Here is a 19443-nt window from a genome sequence, read left to right as displayed (position 1 = left end):
CCCTACTAAATACCTCTTCCAGCAGCAGCCTCAGCTTTCCCAGGAGTCTCCCCTCCAGGTGTTGACCAGGCTCAAACCTGCTGAGCCTCAATGGGGTAAAAGTGGGGTCCCTCGTCTTGACGTCTCTTTGTTAGTGAAGAAGGCGGTTCAGTGTGCACATAGTCTCCTCCTCTTCCCTCTTTGTAGAGTGGCCATGAGTTCCTTAGGCCTCTGGAGAAGACCATAGGCGACTAATTCATTTTGGCCTAATTAAACTCTTCTCCCCTGCTCTTGATCTGTTGTGTATTCACGATGCCTGCTGAATTTTTGAGTGACTTGTGCTTGTGCAATCCATTTGGATAAATGAGATGAGAGGGTGATCCTAGTTTTATAAACTTCTGCTTTTTTGGCCCAGTTACATAAACCTCATGCCAAACAATATACATATATATTTGCACATTTAAACTGCTGAGCAAGTCAAGGGGGTGTTGGTATAACCATTTACTGTATTTGTGTGCAGAAACAGAGACCAGATCTGTATAGGAACCAGTAAAGGTTGATTCCATGTTGAAAAGAGAAAAGAAGAAAAGAAACAGTGTTTTGGCTGTGGTGTCTTCTTCAGGTGTGATGAGGGCTTCGGGTGAACACCCGAAGAAGGCTCCACAACCGAAACGTATGTCTTTTCTTCCCCTTTCAGCAGGGAATAAATCTTTACTTGTTTCTTTGCAGCCTGCGCATGCTGCTGCAGCTCCCTACTTGAGCTAGATCTCGATATGTGTAAATGCTATATTCGGAGCTCAAGGCGGTCAGGATGCTCCAAGCGCTTCATCCGTTCCCTATACTGATGGAAGTGAGGAGACTGTGCCACGCCCCCCCCCCCCCCCCCGCGTAGAGTGTTGGTGATTGGATGAAGTGTGTGGTGGGGGGCGTGTCTTCCTCGACCTGTGTTCTCTATTTCCATCGTCATAGGGGGCCGAGCCCCTGAAGAATATGAGTGCATGTCTGTGGATCATTAATACCTCCCGCACTAACCCCCCACTCCCCGGCAGACTGCCAAACAGAGCTAGTTTTCCACCCGCTCCAAGCCAGGTTTACTCCAGGTTTAGTAGAAACTGGTGTCCTGACGCTCTCGGACCCTCAACATATCATCAACACGAGGTGTCGACTCGCTGCACGATTGAAAAACAAAAAAAGCGATACGATAATTCCCAGTTGTTATTTTTATATGTTCTAGTTATTTTATAGAAAGCAAAATCTTCAATTTCTTACTGGGAATGAGGTTGCCTGTCGGTTAATAGTACTGTGAATGTCATACCCGCGTACATCGTGTGGAAGAATGAAGTCAGCCTAAATTCACGTCAGATTTGATTGTTCTGTTCGATCTGTAAGAACAGACAAAAATTTAAACGGAGGAGCCAGCTGAGCCAAGTAAAGCCACGAGACCGGTACAACTCTGACTAGTCGCGGCGGTCAGGAGTTCAGACCTTGCAGGGCGCCAGTGCAGTGAACCACTCTGTCCACTAGGGGGCTCTGTAACGCCACCGAGTTCTTTTTGTCATACCAGGGAAGGGGGCGTTTTATTCTGGAAACAAGCTTTTATTACACTATAAAAGAACATAAAAATCAAAGTCAATAGGTTTGCATCGGTCTTGCAGTATTGGTTTTCTGGAGAAATCTTCAGAGCCAGTCATACTATAAAGCTGCAACAGCTGTGGAGTTGAATATTTCCATCAATGTAGAATTACTCAGATAAAGTCAGAGTCCTTTGCATGTGTTTTATATACCTCTTGTATACCTCAGCAAATGTCATTTTAGTCTCCCTGTCTGGGATAAACCGCTGAAGCCCCTGCAGGAAACACAAGACATACGAAGGATGTGAACAAAAGGTATCTGCTGTGATCTGGAGGAAAGCAAATGCCTTGATTCAAGCCAACACTGAAATTCACCATCTCGACACACGGTACACAGTGCAGGGAACGATCCCGCAAACCAGTCAGGAAGTAAGTGTGCTTGAGAATATTGTACAGTGACCAGGGCATGGTGGAGGGGATCAGGGGACTGTAGATCTCCAGGTGTCAGTGTGAACAGGAGTGTGGAGAAGGTGATCAGTACTGTAGATCTCCAGGTGTCAGTGTGAACAGGAGTGCGGAGGAGGTGATCAGGGGACTGTAGATCTCCAGGTGTCAGTGTGATCAGGAGTGTGGAGGAGGTGATCGGTACTGTAGATCTCCAGGTGTCAGTGTGATCAGGAGTGTGGAGGAGGTGATCAGTAGACTGTAGATCTCCAGGTGTCAGTGTGAGAAGGAGTGTGGAGGAGGTGATCAGTACTGTAGATCTCCAGGTGTCAGTGTGAACAGGAGTGTGGAGGAGGTGATCAGTACTGTAGATTTCCAGGTGTCAGTGTGAACAGGAGTGTGGAGGAGGTGATCAGTACTGTAGATCTCCAGGTGTCAGTGTGAGAAGGAGTGTGGAGGAGGTGATCAGTACTGTAGATCTCCAGGTGTCAGTGTGAACAGGAGTGTGGAGGAGGTGATCAGTACTGTAGATCTCCAGGTGTCAGTGTGAGAAGGAGTGTGGAGGAGGTGACCAGTAGACTGAAAATCTCCAGGTGTCAGTGTGAACAGGAGTGTGGAGGAGGTGATCAGGGGACTGTAGATCTCCAGGTGTCAGTGTGAACAGGAGTGTGGAGGAGGTGATCAGTACTGTAGATCTCCAGGTGTCACTGTGAACAGGAGTGTGGAGGAGGTGATCAGTAGACTGTAAATCTCCAGGTGTCAGTGTGAACAGCCTCTTGTTGAGGACAGTGATGATTCCCTTGTCCTGTGCAGCACTGGAGGTGACTGGTCATGGCTATCTGTGCCTCCTCCTCCGGCTGGGTCCCACCAGCAGGTAGACTGTATAACCAACACTGGCTAGAATATTGACTGTGGACGTAAAGCCCAGCGTCACCATTGCCATCTGCTTGTCGGAGCGGCCCAGCACCACGCACTGCACTTCCACTCTCGGGCAGAAGGAGGCGCTAGTCTGGCAGGACACGGTGTCGGGGGTTATGATGCTGGAGTTGATGGCAATCAGCACCCAGAGAAACGATGTCTCAATGAGGAGGAGGAGGAGGAGGAAGAAGAGGAGGGGGCAGGGGTTTGGGCGCTCCGGCTTTCCTGCCCCACCTTCACCGCCTGCGAACACACAAACAGGACATCAGTGGTTGAGGTGAGAGGCGCGACACCGATTGTACTGTCAGTCAAGAGCCTGAGAGCACAGGTGTGCACCTGCAGGTGACAGAAGCAGACCCCCAGCCCAGCAAAATCCTCTTATTCCACAGAGGAGCTGAACTGCACCAGTAGTTATAATATTTTATTTTACAGAGGCCTCTGGAGACAGACTCAGTCCACCCAGTAGCAGTATTAATCAGACCGCTTTCCTCTTTCATGGATGCTTTTCTCTATTGTAACTCTGGAAAAGGTTAGCCTGTGTCTGGTACTGCCCTATCAGACTAGACGAAATGACTCTCCACCCAAATTCATCGTGTTGTAACATGTCCCAGGTCTGGGCAAGCAATCGCCAGTCATTCTTTACGGAATATTGTTAAAACATGTTCTTCTTGTATGCTAAATTATCAGCTTCTGAAGGCTGATGCTATAGACAATATTACACCAGATCCATCTATTTCATAATGGCTTTATCCAGTACAGGATCACAGCGCTGCCGGAGGCTATCCCCGCAAGCAACGGGTGCAAGGCAGGGGACACACACACACACAGACACACAGATGGCACCCCAGGTCCAGAACTAAACCTAGGCAGCAATACTAACAACTGGACCACCTTGTCACCCATTGCATTGCAGTTTAAAGGTTCCGTTGTTGGAAAAAACTTTGTTTGGCAATGTCTCATAAAGTGATTTTTTTCCCCCAAAGGCCCTTGTGAGCTGAACAGAAAATATTAAATTTAACCCTTTCCATTCATTCCTCCATTGGCTGTTCCAAAGAAAATCCAGTTCAACACTTCAGGTTAAAGCTCATCATGCCAGATCAATCCGTACACAGAATCAGGTGCTGATTTAACCTAAGGTCAGGAAAGACTGCCTGTTTAAAACCCCTCCCCCTGCCCCTGTGATTGGCTGGTCATGTCACAGATGATTTAACCCAGGGTGAGGAATGGCTGCCTTTTTAAGCCCCGCCCCCTGTCCCTTGGCTCAGATTGGCTGGTCATGTCTGTTTAAGCCCCGCCTCCCCGCCTCTGGGCTCTGATTGGCTGGAGGGCTCGATGCGACTCTACTCACTGTCCTGAGGACCACTGCGTATCTTCCCCCTGCTGGCCACCTGCAGCAGCGCAATGGCCACGGCCACGGCCAGGAAGCTGAAGCTCCAGAGCGAGGCGGTGGGGAAGGAGAAGGCGTGGTTGAAGCAGAGGGCGTGGCAGAACTGGGTGAGGTTGCCGTCGCAGACGAAGTCCGTCCGGATGGCCCGCCAGCTGCTCTCGGCGCTGAAGAGCGCCAGCAGGCGCAGGCTGAGGAGCCCGTACCACACCGCCGGGCCGCGCAGCTCCAGCACCGAGCTCAGCACGGGCTGCAGGAAGCGACCCAGGCCGCCAACCAGCGACGCCATCTGGAGAGCGGGGCGCAGGTGACGGTCAGCGATCAGACATGCGCTCTAGATACACGGGAACACCAGAGAGGTCATGGACAAGAGGAGCCCCTCGGCCAAACCAGCCGGCTGGTGGGGAGGAGCTAATTGATCCTGAGATCTCATGCAGATGGTTCTCGAGAGAAGCCAGGATATCAGCTTCAACAACATGGCTGGGCAGCTTGTTCCACACTCCTACCACCCTCTGTGTAAAGACGTGCCTCCTGCACAGCTAAAATCAGTTGGACACAATGAAATACTGGTTGAAATTCGGGAGCAATCTTTGTTTCCATTCTGTTCAGATTGAACATGTTAGATAGATAGATACTTTATTGATCCCGTGAGGGAAATTGCAGATTTGTTGAGCTTGGAGCTACTTCTCCTCCAATTAATAAACAGTAAAGCAGAACAGACATTCGCTCAGTAATGCAGTGTCCTGTGTGCAGCGCTGTAACGCACAGTGTCCTCTGTGAGCTGTCCATCCTCCTGTCCATGAGTAAGACATCCAATCACTACTCATGAAAAAGGATTTAAGTTGATTCTGGACAATCACTGGGCTGTGCAGTAAAGCCCAGTGAGATCAGACTAAAATCACAGAACAATGCAGTAAAGCCCAGTGAAATCAGGGTAAAATCACAGGACAGTGCAGTAAAGTCCAGTGAGATCAGGGTTAAATCACAGGACAGGGCAGTAAAGCCCAGTGAGATTGTGGTAAAATCACATGACAGGGCAGTAAAGCCCAGTGAGATCAGGGTAAAATCACAGGGCTGTGCAGTAAAGCCCAGTGAGATCAGAGTAAAATCACAGGGCTGTGCAGTAAAGCCCAGTGAGATTGTGGTAAAATCACAGGACTGTGCAGTAACGCCCAGTGAGATCAGAGTACAGTAAGTAGAGAGGCACGACAAAGCATGTTCCCCATCATGTTTCATATTTCCTGAAAACCACGGTCTCTGTGGGAAGAGCTGGGAAAGGCGGATCTGAGGCAGAGAGGCACACAGGAAGTGCAAATATCCTCTCGGCGTGAGCCGGCCTGAAGCGGAGACGTGAATCTGTGCAGCTCGGTAGAGTGTTGGTCAGGCTGTGCAGACGTAGAGCAGAAAGACTCAGTTTTCACTGCAACACTGCGCTGCCTCGAGGTCCAAACTGTGTCTGACTTCTGTTTCCCTGCTCTGGCTCTGTCGGGGACCTCTCGTTAAATGTGGGGGGACCCTGGTTTTTCCCTGGGAGCTTAAAATGGGTTAGGGTCACCAACCTGCAGCTCTTGGGGTCTTGGGGTACGATTCTGTCCCCGAGCACGTTCTGTGTGGAGTCAGCATGTTGTTGCCTTGATCACATGCGCTTTCTCCATGCGCTCCAGTTTCTCCCTGTTTCCCAAGGGCCTGGGGGCTGGGATACCAGCTGGATAACAGCTGGGGGTTGGTAAACTGGCCTTTACTAATCATGGCCTCCTAATAACCCCCCTCTCTGAACTGGCTTCATCACTCTGGTCTTCTCCACACTGAGAGCTGGTGTGTGTGAGCAGACTGGCGCATCATCCAGGTGGGGCTGCACACTGGTGCTGGTGGAGGGGATCCCCATTACCTGTAAAGCACTTTGAGTGGAGTGTCCAGAAAGCGCTATATACAGGTAAGGGATTATTACTGTAATTGTTACGAGGAGGCATCTCTTTATTGTCCCTGTGTAGTTTAGCTTCTCCTTGCACTTACTTGCACTGTATATTTCCTGAACAGGCCCTGGGCTGGTTCAGCCCTCACCAGGAACTGTAATGTAGTGAATTATTTATTAACAAAAAAAGGAAACAAAACCTAACACTTTCTCCGGCCAGCTACTATGTGTCAGGAAGCTGAACCCATCCCCCCTTGAAAGGATCTACCAGTGCCAGGAAGCTGCAATCCAATAGGGGACAAGGAACTGCATGTAGTAATAAAAACAGGAGGCACGTCTTTACACAAAGGGTGGTGGGAGTGGGGAGCAAGCTGCCCAGCCATGTTGCTCAAGAAACAGAGATGGGGGGATCAATTAGCTACTAACTAGAAAACGTGGCAGGTGGATCGAGTGGCCTCTCCTTTCTAGCTAAACTGTAGCGGTTTTGATCAAAGTTGGAAATTAAATACTGTACATCAGGTTTTCCACCGCAGAACGTGTTCTAAAAGTCTCGTTTTCGCAGAGGCGACTGTGCGACACATTCAACACTCTCTCTCCGGTTTGAACCGCGGACTTCCCTTTCTCCCAGCCGGCGAGAGCGGTGCGTTACTAACGCCAGGCGCGGCGAAATCACGGTAAAGCGAGGTAGGACGATGTTATTCACCGCCGGCAAAGCGCTCGGGACTGCAGGTCCAGAGCGAATCCGGTTACAAAACAAACCCTGGCGGGGGGTCGTTTAAACGCGAAACCGTGTTGTGGAGAGTCTACCTACCCCTGTCTGAGACGGTGCTCGGCGGCAGGCGGCTGACGAGACGGGGCGGAGCGGCCGGGAAATGAAGTGGCTGCGCTCGGCACTTTTGGGAAGTGAAACCTCTCAATCTGCGCTTTCGAAAATGACAGCTCCGTCCCGAAGAGCCGGGGAAATCGGGAGACCGCGAGCAGCGGGGCGCATAAACAGGACGCCCCGCCTCTTATCAGCCCAGCCGGGGGCGCTGGGGCAGTTAGATCACGAGCCCTTGGGAAGAGTGATACTGTATACCATCATATTTGACAGGCAAGGAGGACCAAAGTCTGACTCGAGCTGTCATTTAACCAGGGATTAGTCTGTGATGAATTAGCCCGTGTCAGACCAGAGGTCAGTCAGAAAGTGGGGTCCCCCAAGGACCTGGGTTGGGGACCCCCGTCCTAGCGGATGATTCCCAGTGTCGCACTCTAAGGTGACATTCACTCACCACTTTATCAGCAATTAGCCACTAATTAATCAATTAGCCTGCACTCACCTGGAACAACTAACCAGGAGACAGTGAGACAGGGAGGTGTCCCAAGGACCTGGGGTGAAAACCGGACACCCCTCTGCTCCAGGGACCCAGGACCTGAAGAAGGGGCATCACTTCGGGGAGGGGCATGTGAAAGCTAGGGGGGCTCGGGGGGCCGCTGGAGGCCCCTGCAGAAGTCTCTCGTGCCCGGGTCTGTCGGCCTGCTGCAAGGCACCCAACACCGTGAACTGCCTCCTCCTCTCAGTCTTAAACAGCCTTTCCTGCAGTTTCTGCTCCTCTGCTCTTACTCTTTCTGATTCTTGGTTTCCCAAAGGATGCTTTTCCAGTTTCAAGAATATTCCAGCGTGGCAGGTTTCCTCCACAACCCTCAACACAAGGTACAGCACAGTTATAGTCTGATAAAAGAGACAAACATCGCCCCCCGCTGGTCCCCCAAGGCAGAAGTCAGTTTGTTGCAAATGAACATCTCGTCTTCCAGAGAGGCCTAACACTACAGCTCTTCCATCAGTCCATGATCAGCAGCCGCTCTCCAGGAGTGTTCTCCAGGGGCCTCTCGAGAATTACAGAAAAATCTTCTCTTCCAGATGTTTTCATTTCTGTTATCACCAAAAAACTAAGCTTCAGGAGCACAGAAGGTCTGACACCTGTCAGAGGTGCGCAGTTGCAGGAGTGTGGGAGGTCTGACACCTGTCAGAGCTGCGCAGCCGCAGGAGTGAGGGAGGTCTGACACCTGTCAGAGCTGCGCAGCTGCAGGAGTGAGGGAGGTCTGACACCTGTCAGAGCTGCGCAATTGCAGGAGTGAGGGAGGTCTGACACCTGTCAGAGCTGCGCAGCCGCAGGAGTGTGGGAGGTCTGACACCTGTCAGAGCTGCGCAGCTGCAGGCACAATGATGGCCGAGGACATGTGGCCACCAGTTTTGTGCGGCTAGGCACAGCTCTGCATGGAAACTCCCGGCACAGTGTCGCCTGCAGGCCTGGTCCTTCCCAGAATCAAGTAGTGCGTCAGGGAGTAGAGGAAGAAGAGGGCGCTGGTGAGGACGACCACGGCGGAGATGGAGCCCAGCGCGTAGATGGACATCCTCTTCTCGGCCGCCGCCCTCACGACGCACACGTAGGTCCCAGGGCACAGCTCGGTTCTGCAGAGGATGGGCGTCTCGTCCAGCGTGGGCAGGTTCCAGAAGACCAGGATGCCCAGGAAGGAGATCTCGATGGACATGCGCAGCGTCACACACAGCAGGTAGAACAACAGGGAGGCCTTGTGCCGGTGGAAGTCGATGATCACTTTGCGCTTGGGCCCGTTCTGCTCCTCGGCGTCGATCAGGCCCGCCTGGGCCTCCGACTCGGACAGCGCCGCCTTCTTGACGGCGGACTTGCGCAGCTGGGAGGCGAAGAGCTCCATGAGCAGCACGGACAGGATGAGCAGCACGTAGCAGAAGTTCCAGGCCATGACCGTGGGCCGGTGGAAGTGCTGGTTGAAGCAGGCCCGCTGGCACAGGTCGGGGCCCGTGGTGTTGCAGCTGAAGTCCGTGTCCAGCTTGGACCAGGGCAGCTGGGCCACGAACAGCACCACCAGCCGGATGCTGAGGAAGCCGAACCACAGCGTGCGGCCCTTGTAGTCCGTCGAGGCCTCGACCGCGGTGCGCAGGATGGGGATCAGCCCCGTGACGATGGCGGCCATCCTCCCGCCTCAGCGCCTGTCCGCACCGGGGGAGAAGCAGCGGCGTCATTAGTCAGGGGGTTACAGGGCGCTCTCAGGCCCGCGGGGAAGCACACACACTCGTCTCACACACCGCAGGATAAGACACTTAGTAAGACTGGACACGAGCGACAGGGGGCCTTCAGCCGGTCCAGCCCGTTTGGTAGTTAGCAGGTGATTCATCCCAGGATTCCTGAGAGAATCCAGGTTATCGGCTTCAACAACAAGGCTGGGCAACTTGTTCCCCCCTCCCACCACCCTTTGGGTACAGTAGGGCCTCTTGTCCTGACTGGAGGGTCTCATTCAGCTATTTCCAGAGAGATTCTTGAGTATCGGCTTCAAGAATAAGGTTGGGCAGCATGTTCCCCCCTCCCACCGCGCTTTGTGTAAAGTAGGGCACAAAGCCTCCTCCTGACTGGAGAATCTCATCCAGTTGTTTTCTGAGAGACTCCAAGGTATTGACTTCAACAACATAGGCTGGGCACCTTGTTGCACATCCCTGACACTCTTTCTGTAAAATAGTGCCTCCTGTCTTGACTGGAGGATCTCACCCAGCTGTTTCATGAAGGACGTCAGGGTATTATTCTTAAAATGTACTGAAGTTCTAGGGTCTCCTTACTCAAGAAAATTACTTGCTTAAATCATCAATAACTACTGAGCTCCTAATCCTTATCAAATACGCGATTCAGGGTGTGGTCAGAGGCTCTTTGGGAGTGGGGAGCTTCTTGAGTGTGTATTTGTTCCATAGCTTTTCCTCTTTGCCGTGTGGAATTAACCAGTATGTCCCATTACTGGTGAAGAATGTATGAGTCCGGGTATCCTGGGTCCTGTCCAGGAAGCACAGAGCTCCCTATGGATTCCTGCTTTCTGCTCTGCTGTCTGTCCTGCCCCCTATCGGAAACATCAGTCCTTCTCCGCTGCAGTGTGTACTGACTCGATGACGCGCCGTCATTACACACACCTCACACACGCGCCACATGCACACAGTCGCACCACACACTTCCACGTGCACACACTCACACGTAGACACACTCGCACACACTCGCACACACCCCTGCACGTGCACACACTCACACGTAGACACACTCGCACACACTCGCACACACCCCTGCACGTGCACACACTCACACGTAGACACACTCGCACACACTCGCACACACCCCTGCACATGCACACACTCACACGTAGACACACTCGCACACACCCCTGCACATGCACACACTCACACGTAGACACACTCGCACACACCCCTGCACATGCACACACTCGCACGTAGACACACTCGCACACACCCCTGCACATGCACACACTCGCACGTAGACACACTCGCACACACCCCTGCACATGCACACATTCACACGTAGACACACTCGCACACACCCCTGCACGTGCACACACTCACACGTAGACACACTCGCACACACCCCTGCACGTGCACACACTCACACGTAGACACACTCGCACATAACCCCGTACATGCACACACTCACACATTTGCACACACCACTGCACGTGCACACATACACACATACACACACTCGCACACACACACACTCGCACCACACACTCGCACACACCCCTGCACATGCACATGCACCACACACTCACACACACGCACACACTCGCACACTCGCACACACCCCTGCACATGCACACACACACAGATATGCACATACTCAAACACATGCACACACACGCACACGCACATACCTGGAAACCCCCCCCGCACATCCACACACACGAACCCCACATTCACACATACACACACTCACACTCTTGTATGCACATACAGACGTCCACATACACATGTGCACACGGATCTTTTGCTGTTGTAAGGCTGAGTTTTACTGGGCTCATTACTGAGAGTGACACACACACTCCCACGCCCAGCAGCTCAGAATGCACAGAATGTGCTTGCAGCCAATTAACAGATTCCCGCAGACTCTGGGAGCTGGATCGGAATGCAGATACCCTTCTGCAGTACTTTTCTAAAGCTTGTTCTCCTGAGATGAGCTTTTTCTCACTCAGACGTGAAGCAGGTGAGTGTTGACTTCTTAGCAGTTCTCATCCTGAACATATAAACCAAGTTTATTACTTGAGTTTCTGCTGCTGAAGACATCCCTAAATGTCTTTCCCCAACTGTGAGGTAAATTAAACTCTCCCACGAAAGCTAAGCACATACATTTTTACCCTGAAAGACTGAATCTGAATTATACCGATTTTATTTTCACAAAGGGTGGCGGGAGTGTGGAACAAGCCGCCCAGCCATGTTGTTGAAGCCGATACCCTGACTTCTCTCAAGAAACAGCTGTATAAGATCCTCCAGTCAGGACAGGAGGCTCTACTTTACACAGAGGGTGGTGGGAGTGTGGAACAAGAAGCCCAGCCATGTTGTTGAAGCCGATACCCCCACTTCTCTCAGGAAACAGCTGGATGAGATCCTGAGATCAATAAGCTACCAACTACCGGATGGGCCGAATGGCTGCGCTCGTTCCTAACCGTGTTGTGCTATCGGTGGAGGAGGTGCAGGTGTTTTGTGTGCCCATCCCTGCACTGTTGTGGGGGCCAGAGGGTTCCCCATGACACGCATCCCCTCATCACCCGTGAAGCGCTGGGCTGGGCGCCCACTCTGCCCGGCGTCTCTTCATGCTCTAAGACTATGGCTAGAATATCCGGCTTGCGGCGTGTCTGGTATCGAGGGGCCTCTCCTCGGGGTACACTGAGAGTGGCGTTGCAACAGAAGCCGCCGCCGCAGGGCTCACATTCTTCACAGAGCTGAGCCCCAGCCACTTGGCCCTGCCTGACACCGTGTCTTCAGGCACGCGCGAGCAGCCGTCAACGCTAAAGAGCCCGCTATGTCTAATCAGAGTTAGAGAACAGGGACTTGAACCCTGGACCCTCAGATTAAGAGCTTTAACGACGGAGCTATCCAGGCTCTGCTGATGTCCATTCGGAGATTTCAGGTTAAGGTAATAGAAAATTACACTGTAGGACCTGATCTGATTGCCTGTGTGGCTCTTGTGCTGTGAAGTCCCAGCACTTACTGTGACTAATTACACGTATTCTAATTCAGGCGTGCAATGCTATTATATTTAAATACAGATTCTACAAGGGAAACCTTTCAGGTTTACATTGTGTTCAATGAGCAAACAGAAGGTGCTGTGAGCCGCGGGACTGACGAATATCAATGAGGCTCCAGCTCTGCCACACCAGTGAAACGGCGGTCTGCGGTTTCCGCCTGCGGTACTGGGTTCGACTGGGGCGACCCCGATTCTGTCCGCACTCAGAAAGGGGCTGCAGGGCTGCCCGCTGCAGTTCGGGGCCAGCCTTTCTCGTTCGGTAACGAAAGGAGGGAAGTTATCCTTCCAGTTGTCCAGCCTGTCCAGTTGAACAGGTTTCCCTGCCAGGTGTGAGCAGGTGTGGGCCTGGAGAGTATTTGTCGAGAGGAGGGCCACGCCCAGCACTGCTCCCTGCTCTCCCATACTTCTGAAACAATAGCAGAACACGAACTTCAGGATGGAAGTGAACAATACAGGGTAGGGCATTTAAAACACAGCTGGACGGCATTCTCCAATCCAGACAGGAGACGCTACTTTACACAAAGGGCAATAGGAGTGTGTAACAAGCTGACCGGCCATGTTGTTCAAGCTGATGCCCTGACTTCTGTCAGGAAACAACTGGATGAGACGTTCAGCCAGGACAGGAGGCTCTACTTTACACAAAGCAGGGTGGGAGTGTGGAACAAGCTGCCCAGCCATGTTGTTGATGGCGATACCCTGGCTTCTCTCAAGAACCTACTGGATGAGATCTTGGGATCAATTAGCTTCTAATTACCAAACGAACTAGAAGAGCAAAAATGTCTGCTCTCTTTTGCATAATGTATCACATTTTCATAAAGAATGCATGGCTTGTGGTGAATCAGGTCTAGTGAATACAAACAGCAGACTGATCTACAAAAGATAAGGTGGCAGTGTGCTTATCAGGACTGAAATCTTGAATGGCTTCAAATTTCGCTCCCCTTTGTTTCAAATACCTGTTACTCACAGCTCACACGCAGCCTCCAGCCTCCAGCTTCTGTACTGCTCTCATACAGCCCCCAGCCTCTGTACTGCTCTCGCACAGCCTCCAGCATCTATATTGCTCTCTCACAGCCTCCAGCCTCTGTACTGCTCTCGCACAGCCTCCAGCCTCTGTACTGCTCTCGCACAGCCTCCAGCCTCTATACTGCTCTCGCACAGCCTCCAGCCTCTGTACTGCTCTCGCACAGCCTCCAGCCTCTGTACTGCTCTCGCACAGCCTCCAGCCTCTGTACTGCTCTCGCACAGCCTCCAGCCTCTATACTGCTCTCGCACAGCCTCCAGCCTCTATACTGCTCTCGCACAGCCTCCAGCCTCTGTACTGCTCTCACATAGCATCTAGCCTCTATACTGTTTACACACAGCCTCCAGCCTCTATACTGCTTGCACACAGCCTCCAGCATCTATACTGCTCTCATCCAGCCTCCAGCCTTCATACTGATTGCACACAGCCTCCAGCCTCTGTATTTCTCTCACACAGCCTCCAGCCTCTGTATTTCTCTCACACAGCCTCCAGCCTCTATACTGCTTGCACACAGCCCCCAGCCTCACTGCCTCTATACGGCTTGCACACAGCCTCCAGTCTCACTGCCTCTATACGGCTTGCACACAGCCTCCAGTTTCACTGCCTCTGTGCTGCTTGCACACAGCCTCCAGTCTCACTGCCTCTGTACTGCTTGCACACAGCCTCCAGCATCTATACTGCTCTCATCCAGCGTCCAGCCTTCATACTGCTTGCACACAGCCTCCAGCCTCACTGCCTCTATACGGCTTGCACACAGCCTCCAGTCTCACTGCCTCTGTATTGCTTGCACACAGCCTCCAGCCTCTATACTGCTCTCATACAGCCTCCAGCCTCTCTACTGCTCTCGCACAGCTTCTGGTCTCACTGCCTCTGTACCACTCTCACACAGCCTCCAGCCTCACCCCTCTGTACTGCTCCCACACTGAACCAGGCAAGCAACGTACACCCTGGACAGGACCCCAGTCCACTGCAGGGCACATACAGTATTATACACAGACACACATACTCACACCAGTGAGCGTGCGACCAGTTTTCCCAGAGGCCCATTAATCTACCAGCATGTCTTTGGACTGTGGGAGGAAACCTCTATGAATACAGGGAGAACATGCAAACTCCACACAGATAGCAAATAGCAGGTCTGGAATTGAACACAGGGCCCCAGCACATTGAAGCAACAATGCTAGCTGCTGCCACACTGTGCAGTCTGTGTTTGTTTTTATTCTACATTAGATTCCACAAATCTAAGATGCACCTGAAGAGGAGTGAGAGTCACTGTGCCTCTTCCTGCCCTTCAGAGGAGCTGTGCTGCGATTTCAGTCAGACGGGCCGGAAGAGTCCAGCACTGACCTCCTAGCCCTCTGCAGCTCCTGATTCGGGTATTCAGATATTTGGGGCAGGAGCTTCTGCTTGTGCTCCCTGATGAAAAGGGGGAAACAGACTGTAGTCCCCCTTTCTCGTGATCGGTCATCTTCTAGATTCCCGGTTTGAAATCGAGCAGATTTAAGCCCTAAAACAAAACAGATGCAGAAAATCCTGCCGGTCGCCTCTGAGCTTTCGTAGGAATGCTGTTGGAAAGCGAGAGCAACTCTCAGACCTGGTGGGATGGCCTCTGCTCCCTCACTCATCTCTCTCTGAGACGAGCTCGCTCCTGCTCTGCTTTTCTGCACTGACATTTCCCAGCGAGGAAGAGCCTGTTTCCACTCTGATCTCAGGGCTCTGCAGGGAAATCCACCGGTTCCACACACATCACACACACACCACACACACACACACACATCACACACACACCACACACACACATCACACACACCACACACACACATCACACACATCACATACAAACCACACACACACATCACACACACCGCACACACATCACACACATCACACACACACACATCATACACACCGCACACACATCACACATCTCACACACACACCACACACACATCACACACACATACATCTCACACACACATCATTCACATTACCACTCATTGCAGTTATCACACACACATACATCACACATCACACATCACACACATACCACACACTTCACACACAACACACACACCACACACATCACATACCACACACATCACACACCACACACATACATCACACATCACATACCACACACATACATCACACATACCTCTCTCACACGCACACATCCCATCAAGCCTCCCTCCCAGTCCAGCGGTGCTGGAAGGGTTGAAGAGGGATCCTGAGATCCGCCTCTCACCTGGTCAGAATCCGGATGAGACGAGAGATGGGAAGATCCTTCTCGGAGAGGAGGGGAGGGAGAAGGCTGGGACTCCCCGGTCAGCGCGAGCTCTCAGAGTGCAGGCGGAGGAGAGGAGAGGAGACCCGGCAGGGAGAGCAGTGGAGCCGTGCAGACTCCTGCCTGCAGGTAAAGGAAGAAGGACAAGGGGCGTGGAGAGGGAACCTGTCGGACAGGTACGCCTCCACAGGCGGCCTTAACCCTTTCCTCACCCCGACAGCCTGACGGAGGCAGGGAGAGCGCCAACATACTGCGACAGGCTGTTTTCCAGGTTTTCCAGGTTTTCCAGGTTACAATTGCTAACGTGTTTTTCAATACCAGGTTCACTTTTTTTTTTTGGACGATGACCATACACTTTCCACCTCTGTGAGGAAAGCCTCATCCACATCAATGATTCACTGGGGTGTCAGACTGGCCTCCAGCTCCATGACTCTCTAGCAGAAATCAAACCGATGAGGCTAGACAGTCAAAGCCTTACTGTGGACCTACAGTACAAGCAATAAGGCAGTGAGTGCTGTGTCCTACAGTGCCCTAGCGTTTCTGTTGAATAGACACCTTACCAGCACATACTGGTGCCTGAGCTCCTTGATACGATCACCGTTCCTCTCGGAAGGAACGGTGTACAGCTGCTTCATGCTGCTGTGGCGTTTTCGTCAGGGTCCGAGCTATCGCCATGAGGCCTACACTTTGAACATTTTGCAAAACAGTGTGGTCTGCCAGCACTCTGGCCTGAATTTCTCAAAGTTTGATTGCATTGGCCCTTGGTCTTTCCTCTTCAGAACAAATCCAATTAGCAGTGGTTCTGGAGGCTAATATTCACTGGATGCATTTCAGTGTCAGCCTTTGTAAAATGCATAACTTACCTGTTGGTTCGCTGGAAAGTTCTTACTATAGATGTGACAGTTGAATGGTTGAGATTTGGCTGAGCTCTTAGACCAGCCTCTCTCAATGACAGACCATGATTCGTGACACGGTCTATTATGGTAGCTCTTATCTCATCAGACACAATAGCCCGTGGTCTTCCCCTGTGGCGAATGCCACCACGCTTTCGAACTCCTCTCCCTCTTCCTCTCCATCGTCCAGCCGTTGGTCTTTCACCCCCTCCTGCAGTTCTTGCTGGGTCCATGTTGAGCGAAATCATTCCAAAGATTTCCTCTTTTTCCGAGGTGGTCGTGGAATTGAAGATCTCTCAGCACCTGGGTAGGTTTTCAGCTGAGATGGGAATCAACTGTGTTTGGTCTATTTACAGAACTTCAATCAGCAGCTTGTCTCAGTAACCTTTATCAAAAACTTTGGTGTGGACTTGGAATGCGCACAAATATATTTGCGACATGGCAAATTGCTATCCCCTTGGATTGTACTGTATATGTTAGGTTTTGAAACTTAGTGTTATCAGTGCGGAGCGGTGGCTCTGTGGCTAATGATCTGTCCCTGGAGCTGGAAAGTTACTGGTTCGTATCCCGTGGCCGGCAGAGGAATCCTACTCTGTTGGGCCCCTGAGCGAGGCCCTTCACCCCAGCTGCTCCAGGGGTGCTGTATAAATGGCTGACCCTGCGCTCTGACCCCCAGCTTCTCTCCCTGTCTGTGTGTCTCAGGGAGAGCAAGCTGGGGTCTGAGAAAAGACAAATTCCTAATACAAGAAATCGTATATGGCCAGTAAAGTGATCTGATCTGTACGTAAGCATTTGCACAGTGGGCTGTTAAAATACACTGTTTTGCTGGTAGTGGCGCTTGAGTGAGACGTGAATTGAAGAATTGTGAAAACTATGTTCACCGAATGCATTTTGTGTCTAAGCAATGAAAAAATCATTCATGGTTAGGTCCACATAGGGGGCTGTCGTGTTAACTGTGTGAAGAGCTTTGAAAAAGTGAACTCGGTATTGAAAAACACTGTAATTCATCAAACACCATCGGCGCTCATTCACCTGGAGAGATCAGCTCTCCTCACACACCTGGGGAATTCTCCAGCACATTCAGACACTCTTCATACAAACCCTAGCTCGGCTGTCAGTAGAATCACCGCAGGGCTGCTTGTTAACCACCTTGGAACCACTCCCTTTAGTTATTTAACAATGACATAATTGGTTCTTGAAGTTGCTGTGTAATTCCACCGAAATGTAACACAGGTGGGCAGCTTGTTCCACACCCCCACCACCCCTTGTGTAAAGTGATGCCTCCTGTTCTGTTTTAAAAGTACACTTCACTTTGTTCAGGTTAAACCCATGCTGAGGCACATGGATGTGTTTGTACGAAGGTGGTAATTATACCGAGCAGCTGTGGACAAGGTGGTAATGAGGTGGCACGAGGTTGTTTATCTGTCTTCAGATCTGCAGCTCCCCTTGAGGTCTTTGTGCCCGGAGAGAGGCAGGCGTGGAAGAGCGAAGGAGTGATGATGGTGTCCGGGCGTTTCTGCTCTGTCTCTCTCGGGCCGGGTTGAAAGTGAAAGATGGAAAAGTCGCCTGGCAGATCTGACTCTGGCTCTGCAGGACCCGGGTGCGACTGGGAGCCCTTCAGGTGCACCAAATGTAGAGACCAGTTAAGATCGCTCAAGCTGTGGAGGAGTCACGGCGCTTGAGTCGGAGCCGACAAGGTCTCACCTTCGAACCCGAGCCCAGCAGCCCATGAGGGCTCCAGGGCCAAGGGCCTTCCGGTAGTGCAGAGGGGTCAGGAAGAGAAGGAAGGAGAGCTCCTGACGTCCAGTTATGAGTGCGAAGGTCCCGGCACTGAACCACCACAAAGGAGCAGGTGGAGAATAATTCCATACTGAAAGGTTCTGTTGACCCAATGAGACCTTCGTCAGTTTCCGCCTGGAATGACGTCCCCTCAAACATGTTGTAATGTCTTTAGAAGTTTATACAGAAGCCTGGTTTATGGCTTAAATTAAGCAAGATAAAGAGAGATGCTGTTTCACACTCCGTAGTGGCACAAGGACACAGGGTCACATCTGGAAACTGAAGGGGAATTCATTTAGGACCGAGGAAAGGATATGCTTCTTTACACAAAGAGTGGCGGGTGTCTGGAACAGGCTTACCCGCCAGGGTTCTTAAGGCTCAAACTCTGGGGCCCTTTAAGACACAGTGGGATGAAAGCCGAGATCCACTCCACTATTAAACTCCCGTGAGCAGGGTGGGCCCTCGTGTGTCGCAGCACGTGAGTGTGTTTCGTAAGACTCGGGGAAAGAGGCTGTGGCGTGCGGAGGCGTGTGGTCCAGAGTTCTCTCTGGTGGAAACCACATCCGCGCTGTAACAGGAGCGCGTTGTGTTTGGGTGTGCTGGGGCGGTTTCTACGCGACCGGCCTCCTCCTCCTGATCCCGGCTGACTTGTTATTCAAATCCCAGCTCCTCTGTCGGAGCTCCGTTTCCCCGGCACGGACGCGGTGTGTTTGTGAAACTGCTCTCCAATCCATCAGCAGACCTGAGAGCTGTGGTAACTCCGCAGGGAACACAGTCTGAACAACAGATGAAAAAGGAACACAGTCTGAGCGCTGTTCAAATGTCCATCCATGTTCTAACTGATTTTTCCAGTACAGCGTTGCAGGGGAGCAACAGGCTCAAGGCAGGTCACACCCTGGAAGGGACGCCAGTCTGTAGCAGGAAACACAAACACAGACAAACCGGGGCCGGTTTTCCCAGAAGCCAGTTAACCCCCCAGCACGACAGTGGACTGTGAGAGGAAACCCATGTGAACAAGGGGAGAAACTCCACAGTGACAGGACCCCAGAAACCGAACCCGGGGCCCCAACACTGTGAGACAGAAATGCACCACTGTAGCACCCATCCTTTCAAATGTAAATATCATTATTCTGCACTCCGCTGCCTGAACTGCTTCAACCTGGGCG

General features: G+C 51.9%; 2 protein-coding genes across 6 annotated transcripts; both read right to left on the bottom strand.

The window, feature by feature from the left end:
* Positions 1 to 1554: 1554 nt before the first annotated feature.
* Positions 1555 to 7609, bottom strand: LOC138238142 (uncharacterized). Of its 5 annotated transcripts, none has more exons than XM_069188181.1 (3): positions 7528 to 7609; positions 4261 to 4585; positions 1555 to 3155 (listed from the first exon to the last, which is right to left on the bottom strand). In XM_069188181.1, the coding sequence occupies exons 2-3, from the start codon at positions 4583 to 4585 to the stop codon at positions 2830 to 2832; spliced, it is 651 nt and encodes a 216-aa protein (XP_069044282.1). In that variant the 5' UTR covers positions 7528 to 7609; the 3' UTR covers positions 1555 to 2829. The 5 variants fall into 5 exon arrangements, with proteins under 5 accessions (XP_069044282.1, XP_069044280.1, XP_069044278.1 ...); XM_069188179.1 differs by having other exon boundaries at positions 4261 to 4630; positions 7528 to 7607; XM_069188177.1 differs by lacking the exon at positions 7528 to 7609 and adding an exon at positions 7020 to 7094 and having other exon boundaries at positions 4261 to 4630.
* An 838-nt stretch (positions 7610 to 8447) lies between these two features.
* On the bottom strand, positions 8448 to 15732 carry gjz1 (gap junction protein zeta 1). The gene is made up of 2 exons (XM_006630228.3): positions 15567 to 15732; positions 8448 to 9218 (listed from the first exon to the last, which is right to left on the bottom strand). Exon 2 carries the CDS (start codon positions 9200 to 9202, stop codon positions 8450 to 8452), a length of 753 nt encoding a protein of 250 aa, XP_006630291.2. The 5' UTR covers positions 9203 to 9218; positions 15567 to 15732; the 3' UTR covers positions 8448 to 8449.
* Between the last annotated feature and the right edge of the window lie 3711 nt (positions 15733 to 19443).

The sequence above is a fragment of the Lepisosteus oculatus genome, chromosome 4, assembly GCF_040954835.1.
Source record: "Lepisosteus oculatus isolate fLepOcu1 chromosome 4, fLepOcu1.hap2, whole genome shotgun sequence".
Taxonomy (NCBI): Eukaryota; Metazoa; Chordata; class Actinopteri; order Semionotiformes; family Lepisosteidae; genus Lepisosteus; species Lepisosteus oculatus.
This window is presented reverse-complemented; position numbering and strand designations above follow the sequence as displayed.

What these genes read in the sequence shown, in the direction of transcription:
- LOC138238142 (XM_069188181.1), bottom strand. Translation starts at nt 4,585, where the DNA reads ATGGCGTCGCTGGTTGGCGGCCTGGGTCGCTTCCTGCAGCCCGTGCTG. An exon ending in ACGCAGTGGTCCTCAGGACA is followed by an intron (nt 3,156 to 4,260) that starts GTGAGTAGAGTC and finishes GTGTGTTCGCAG; the next exon opens with GCGGTGAAGGTGGGGCAGGA.
- gjz1 (XM_006630228.3), bottom strand. Translation starts at nt 9,202, where the DNA reads ATGGCCGCCATCGTCACGGGGCTGATCCCCATCCTGCGCACCGCGGTC.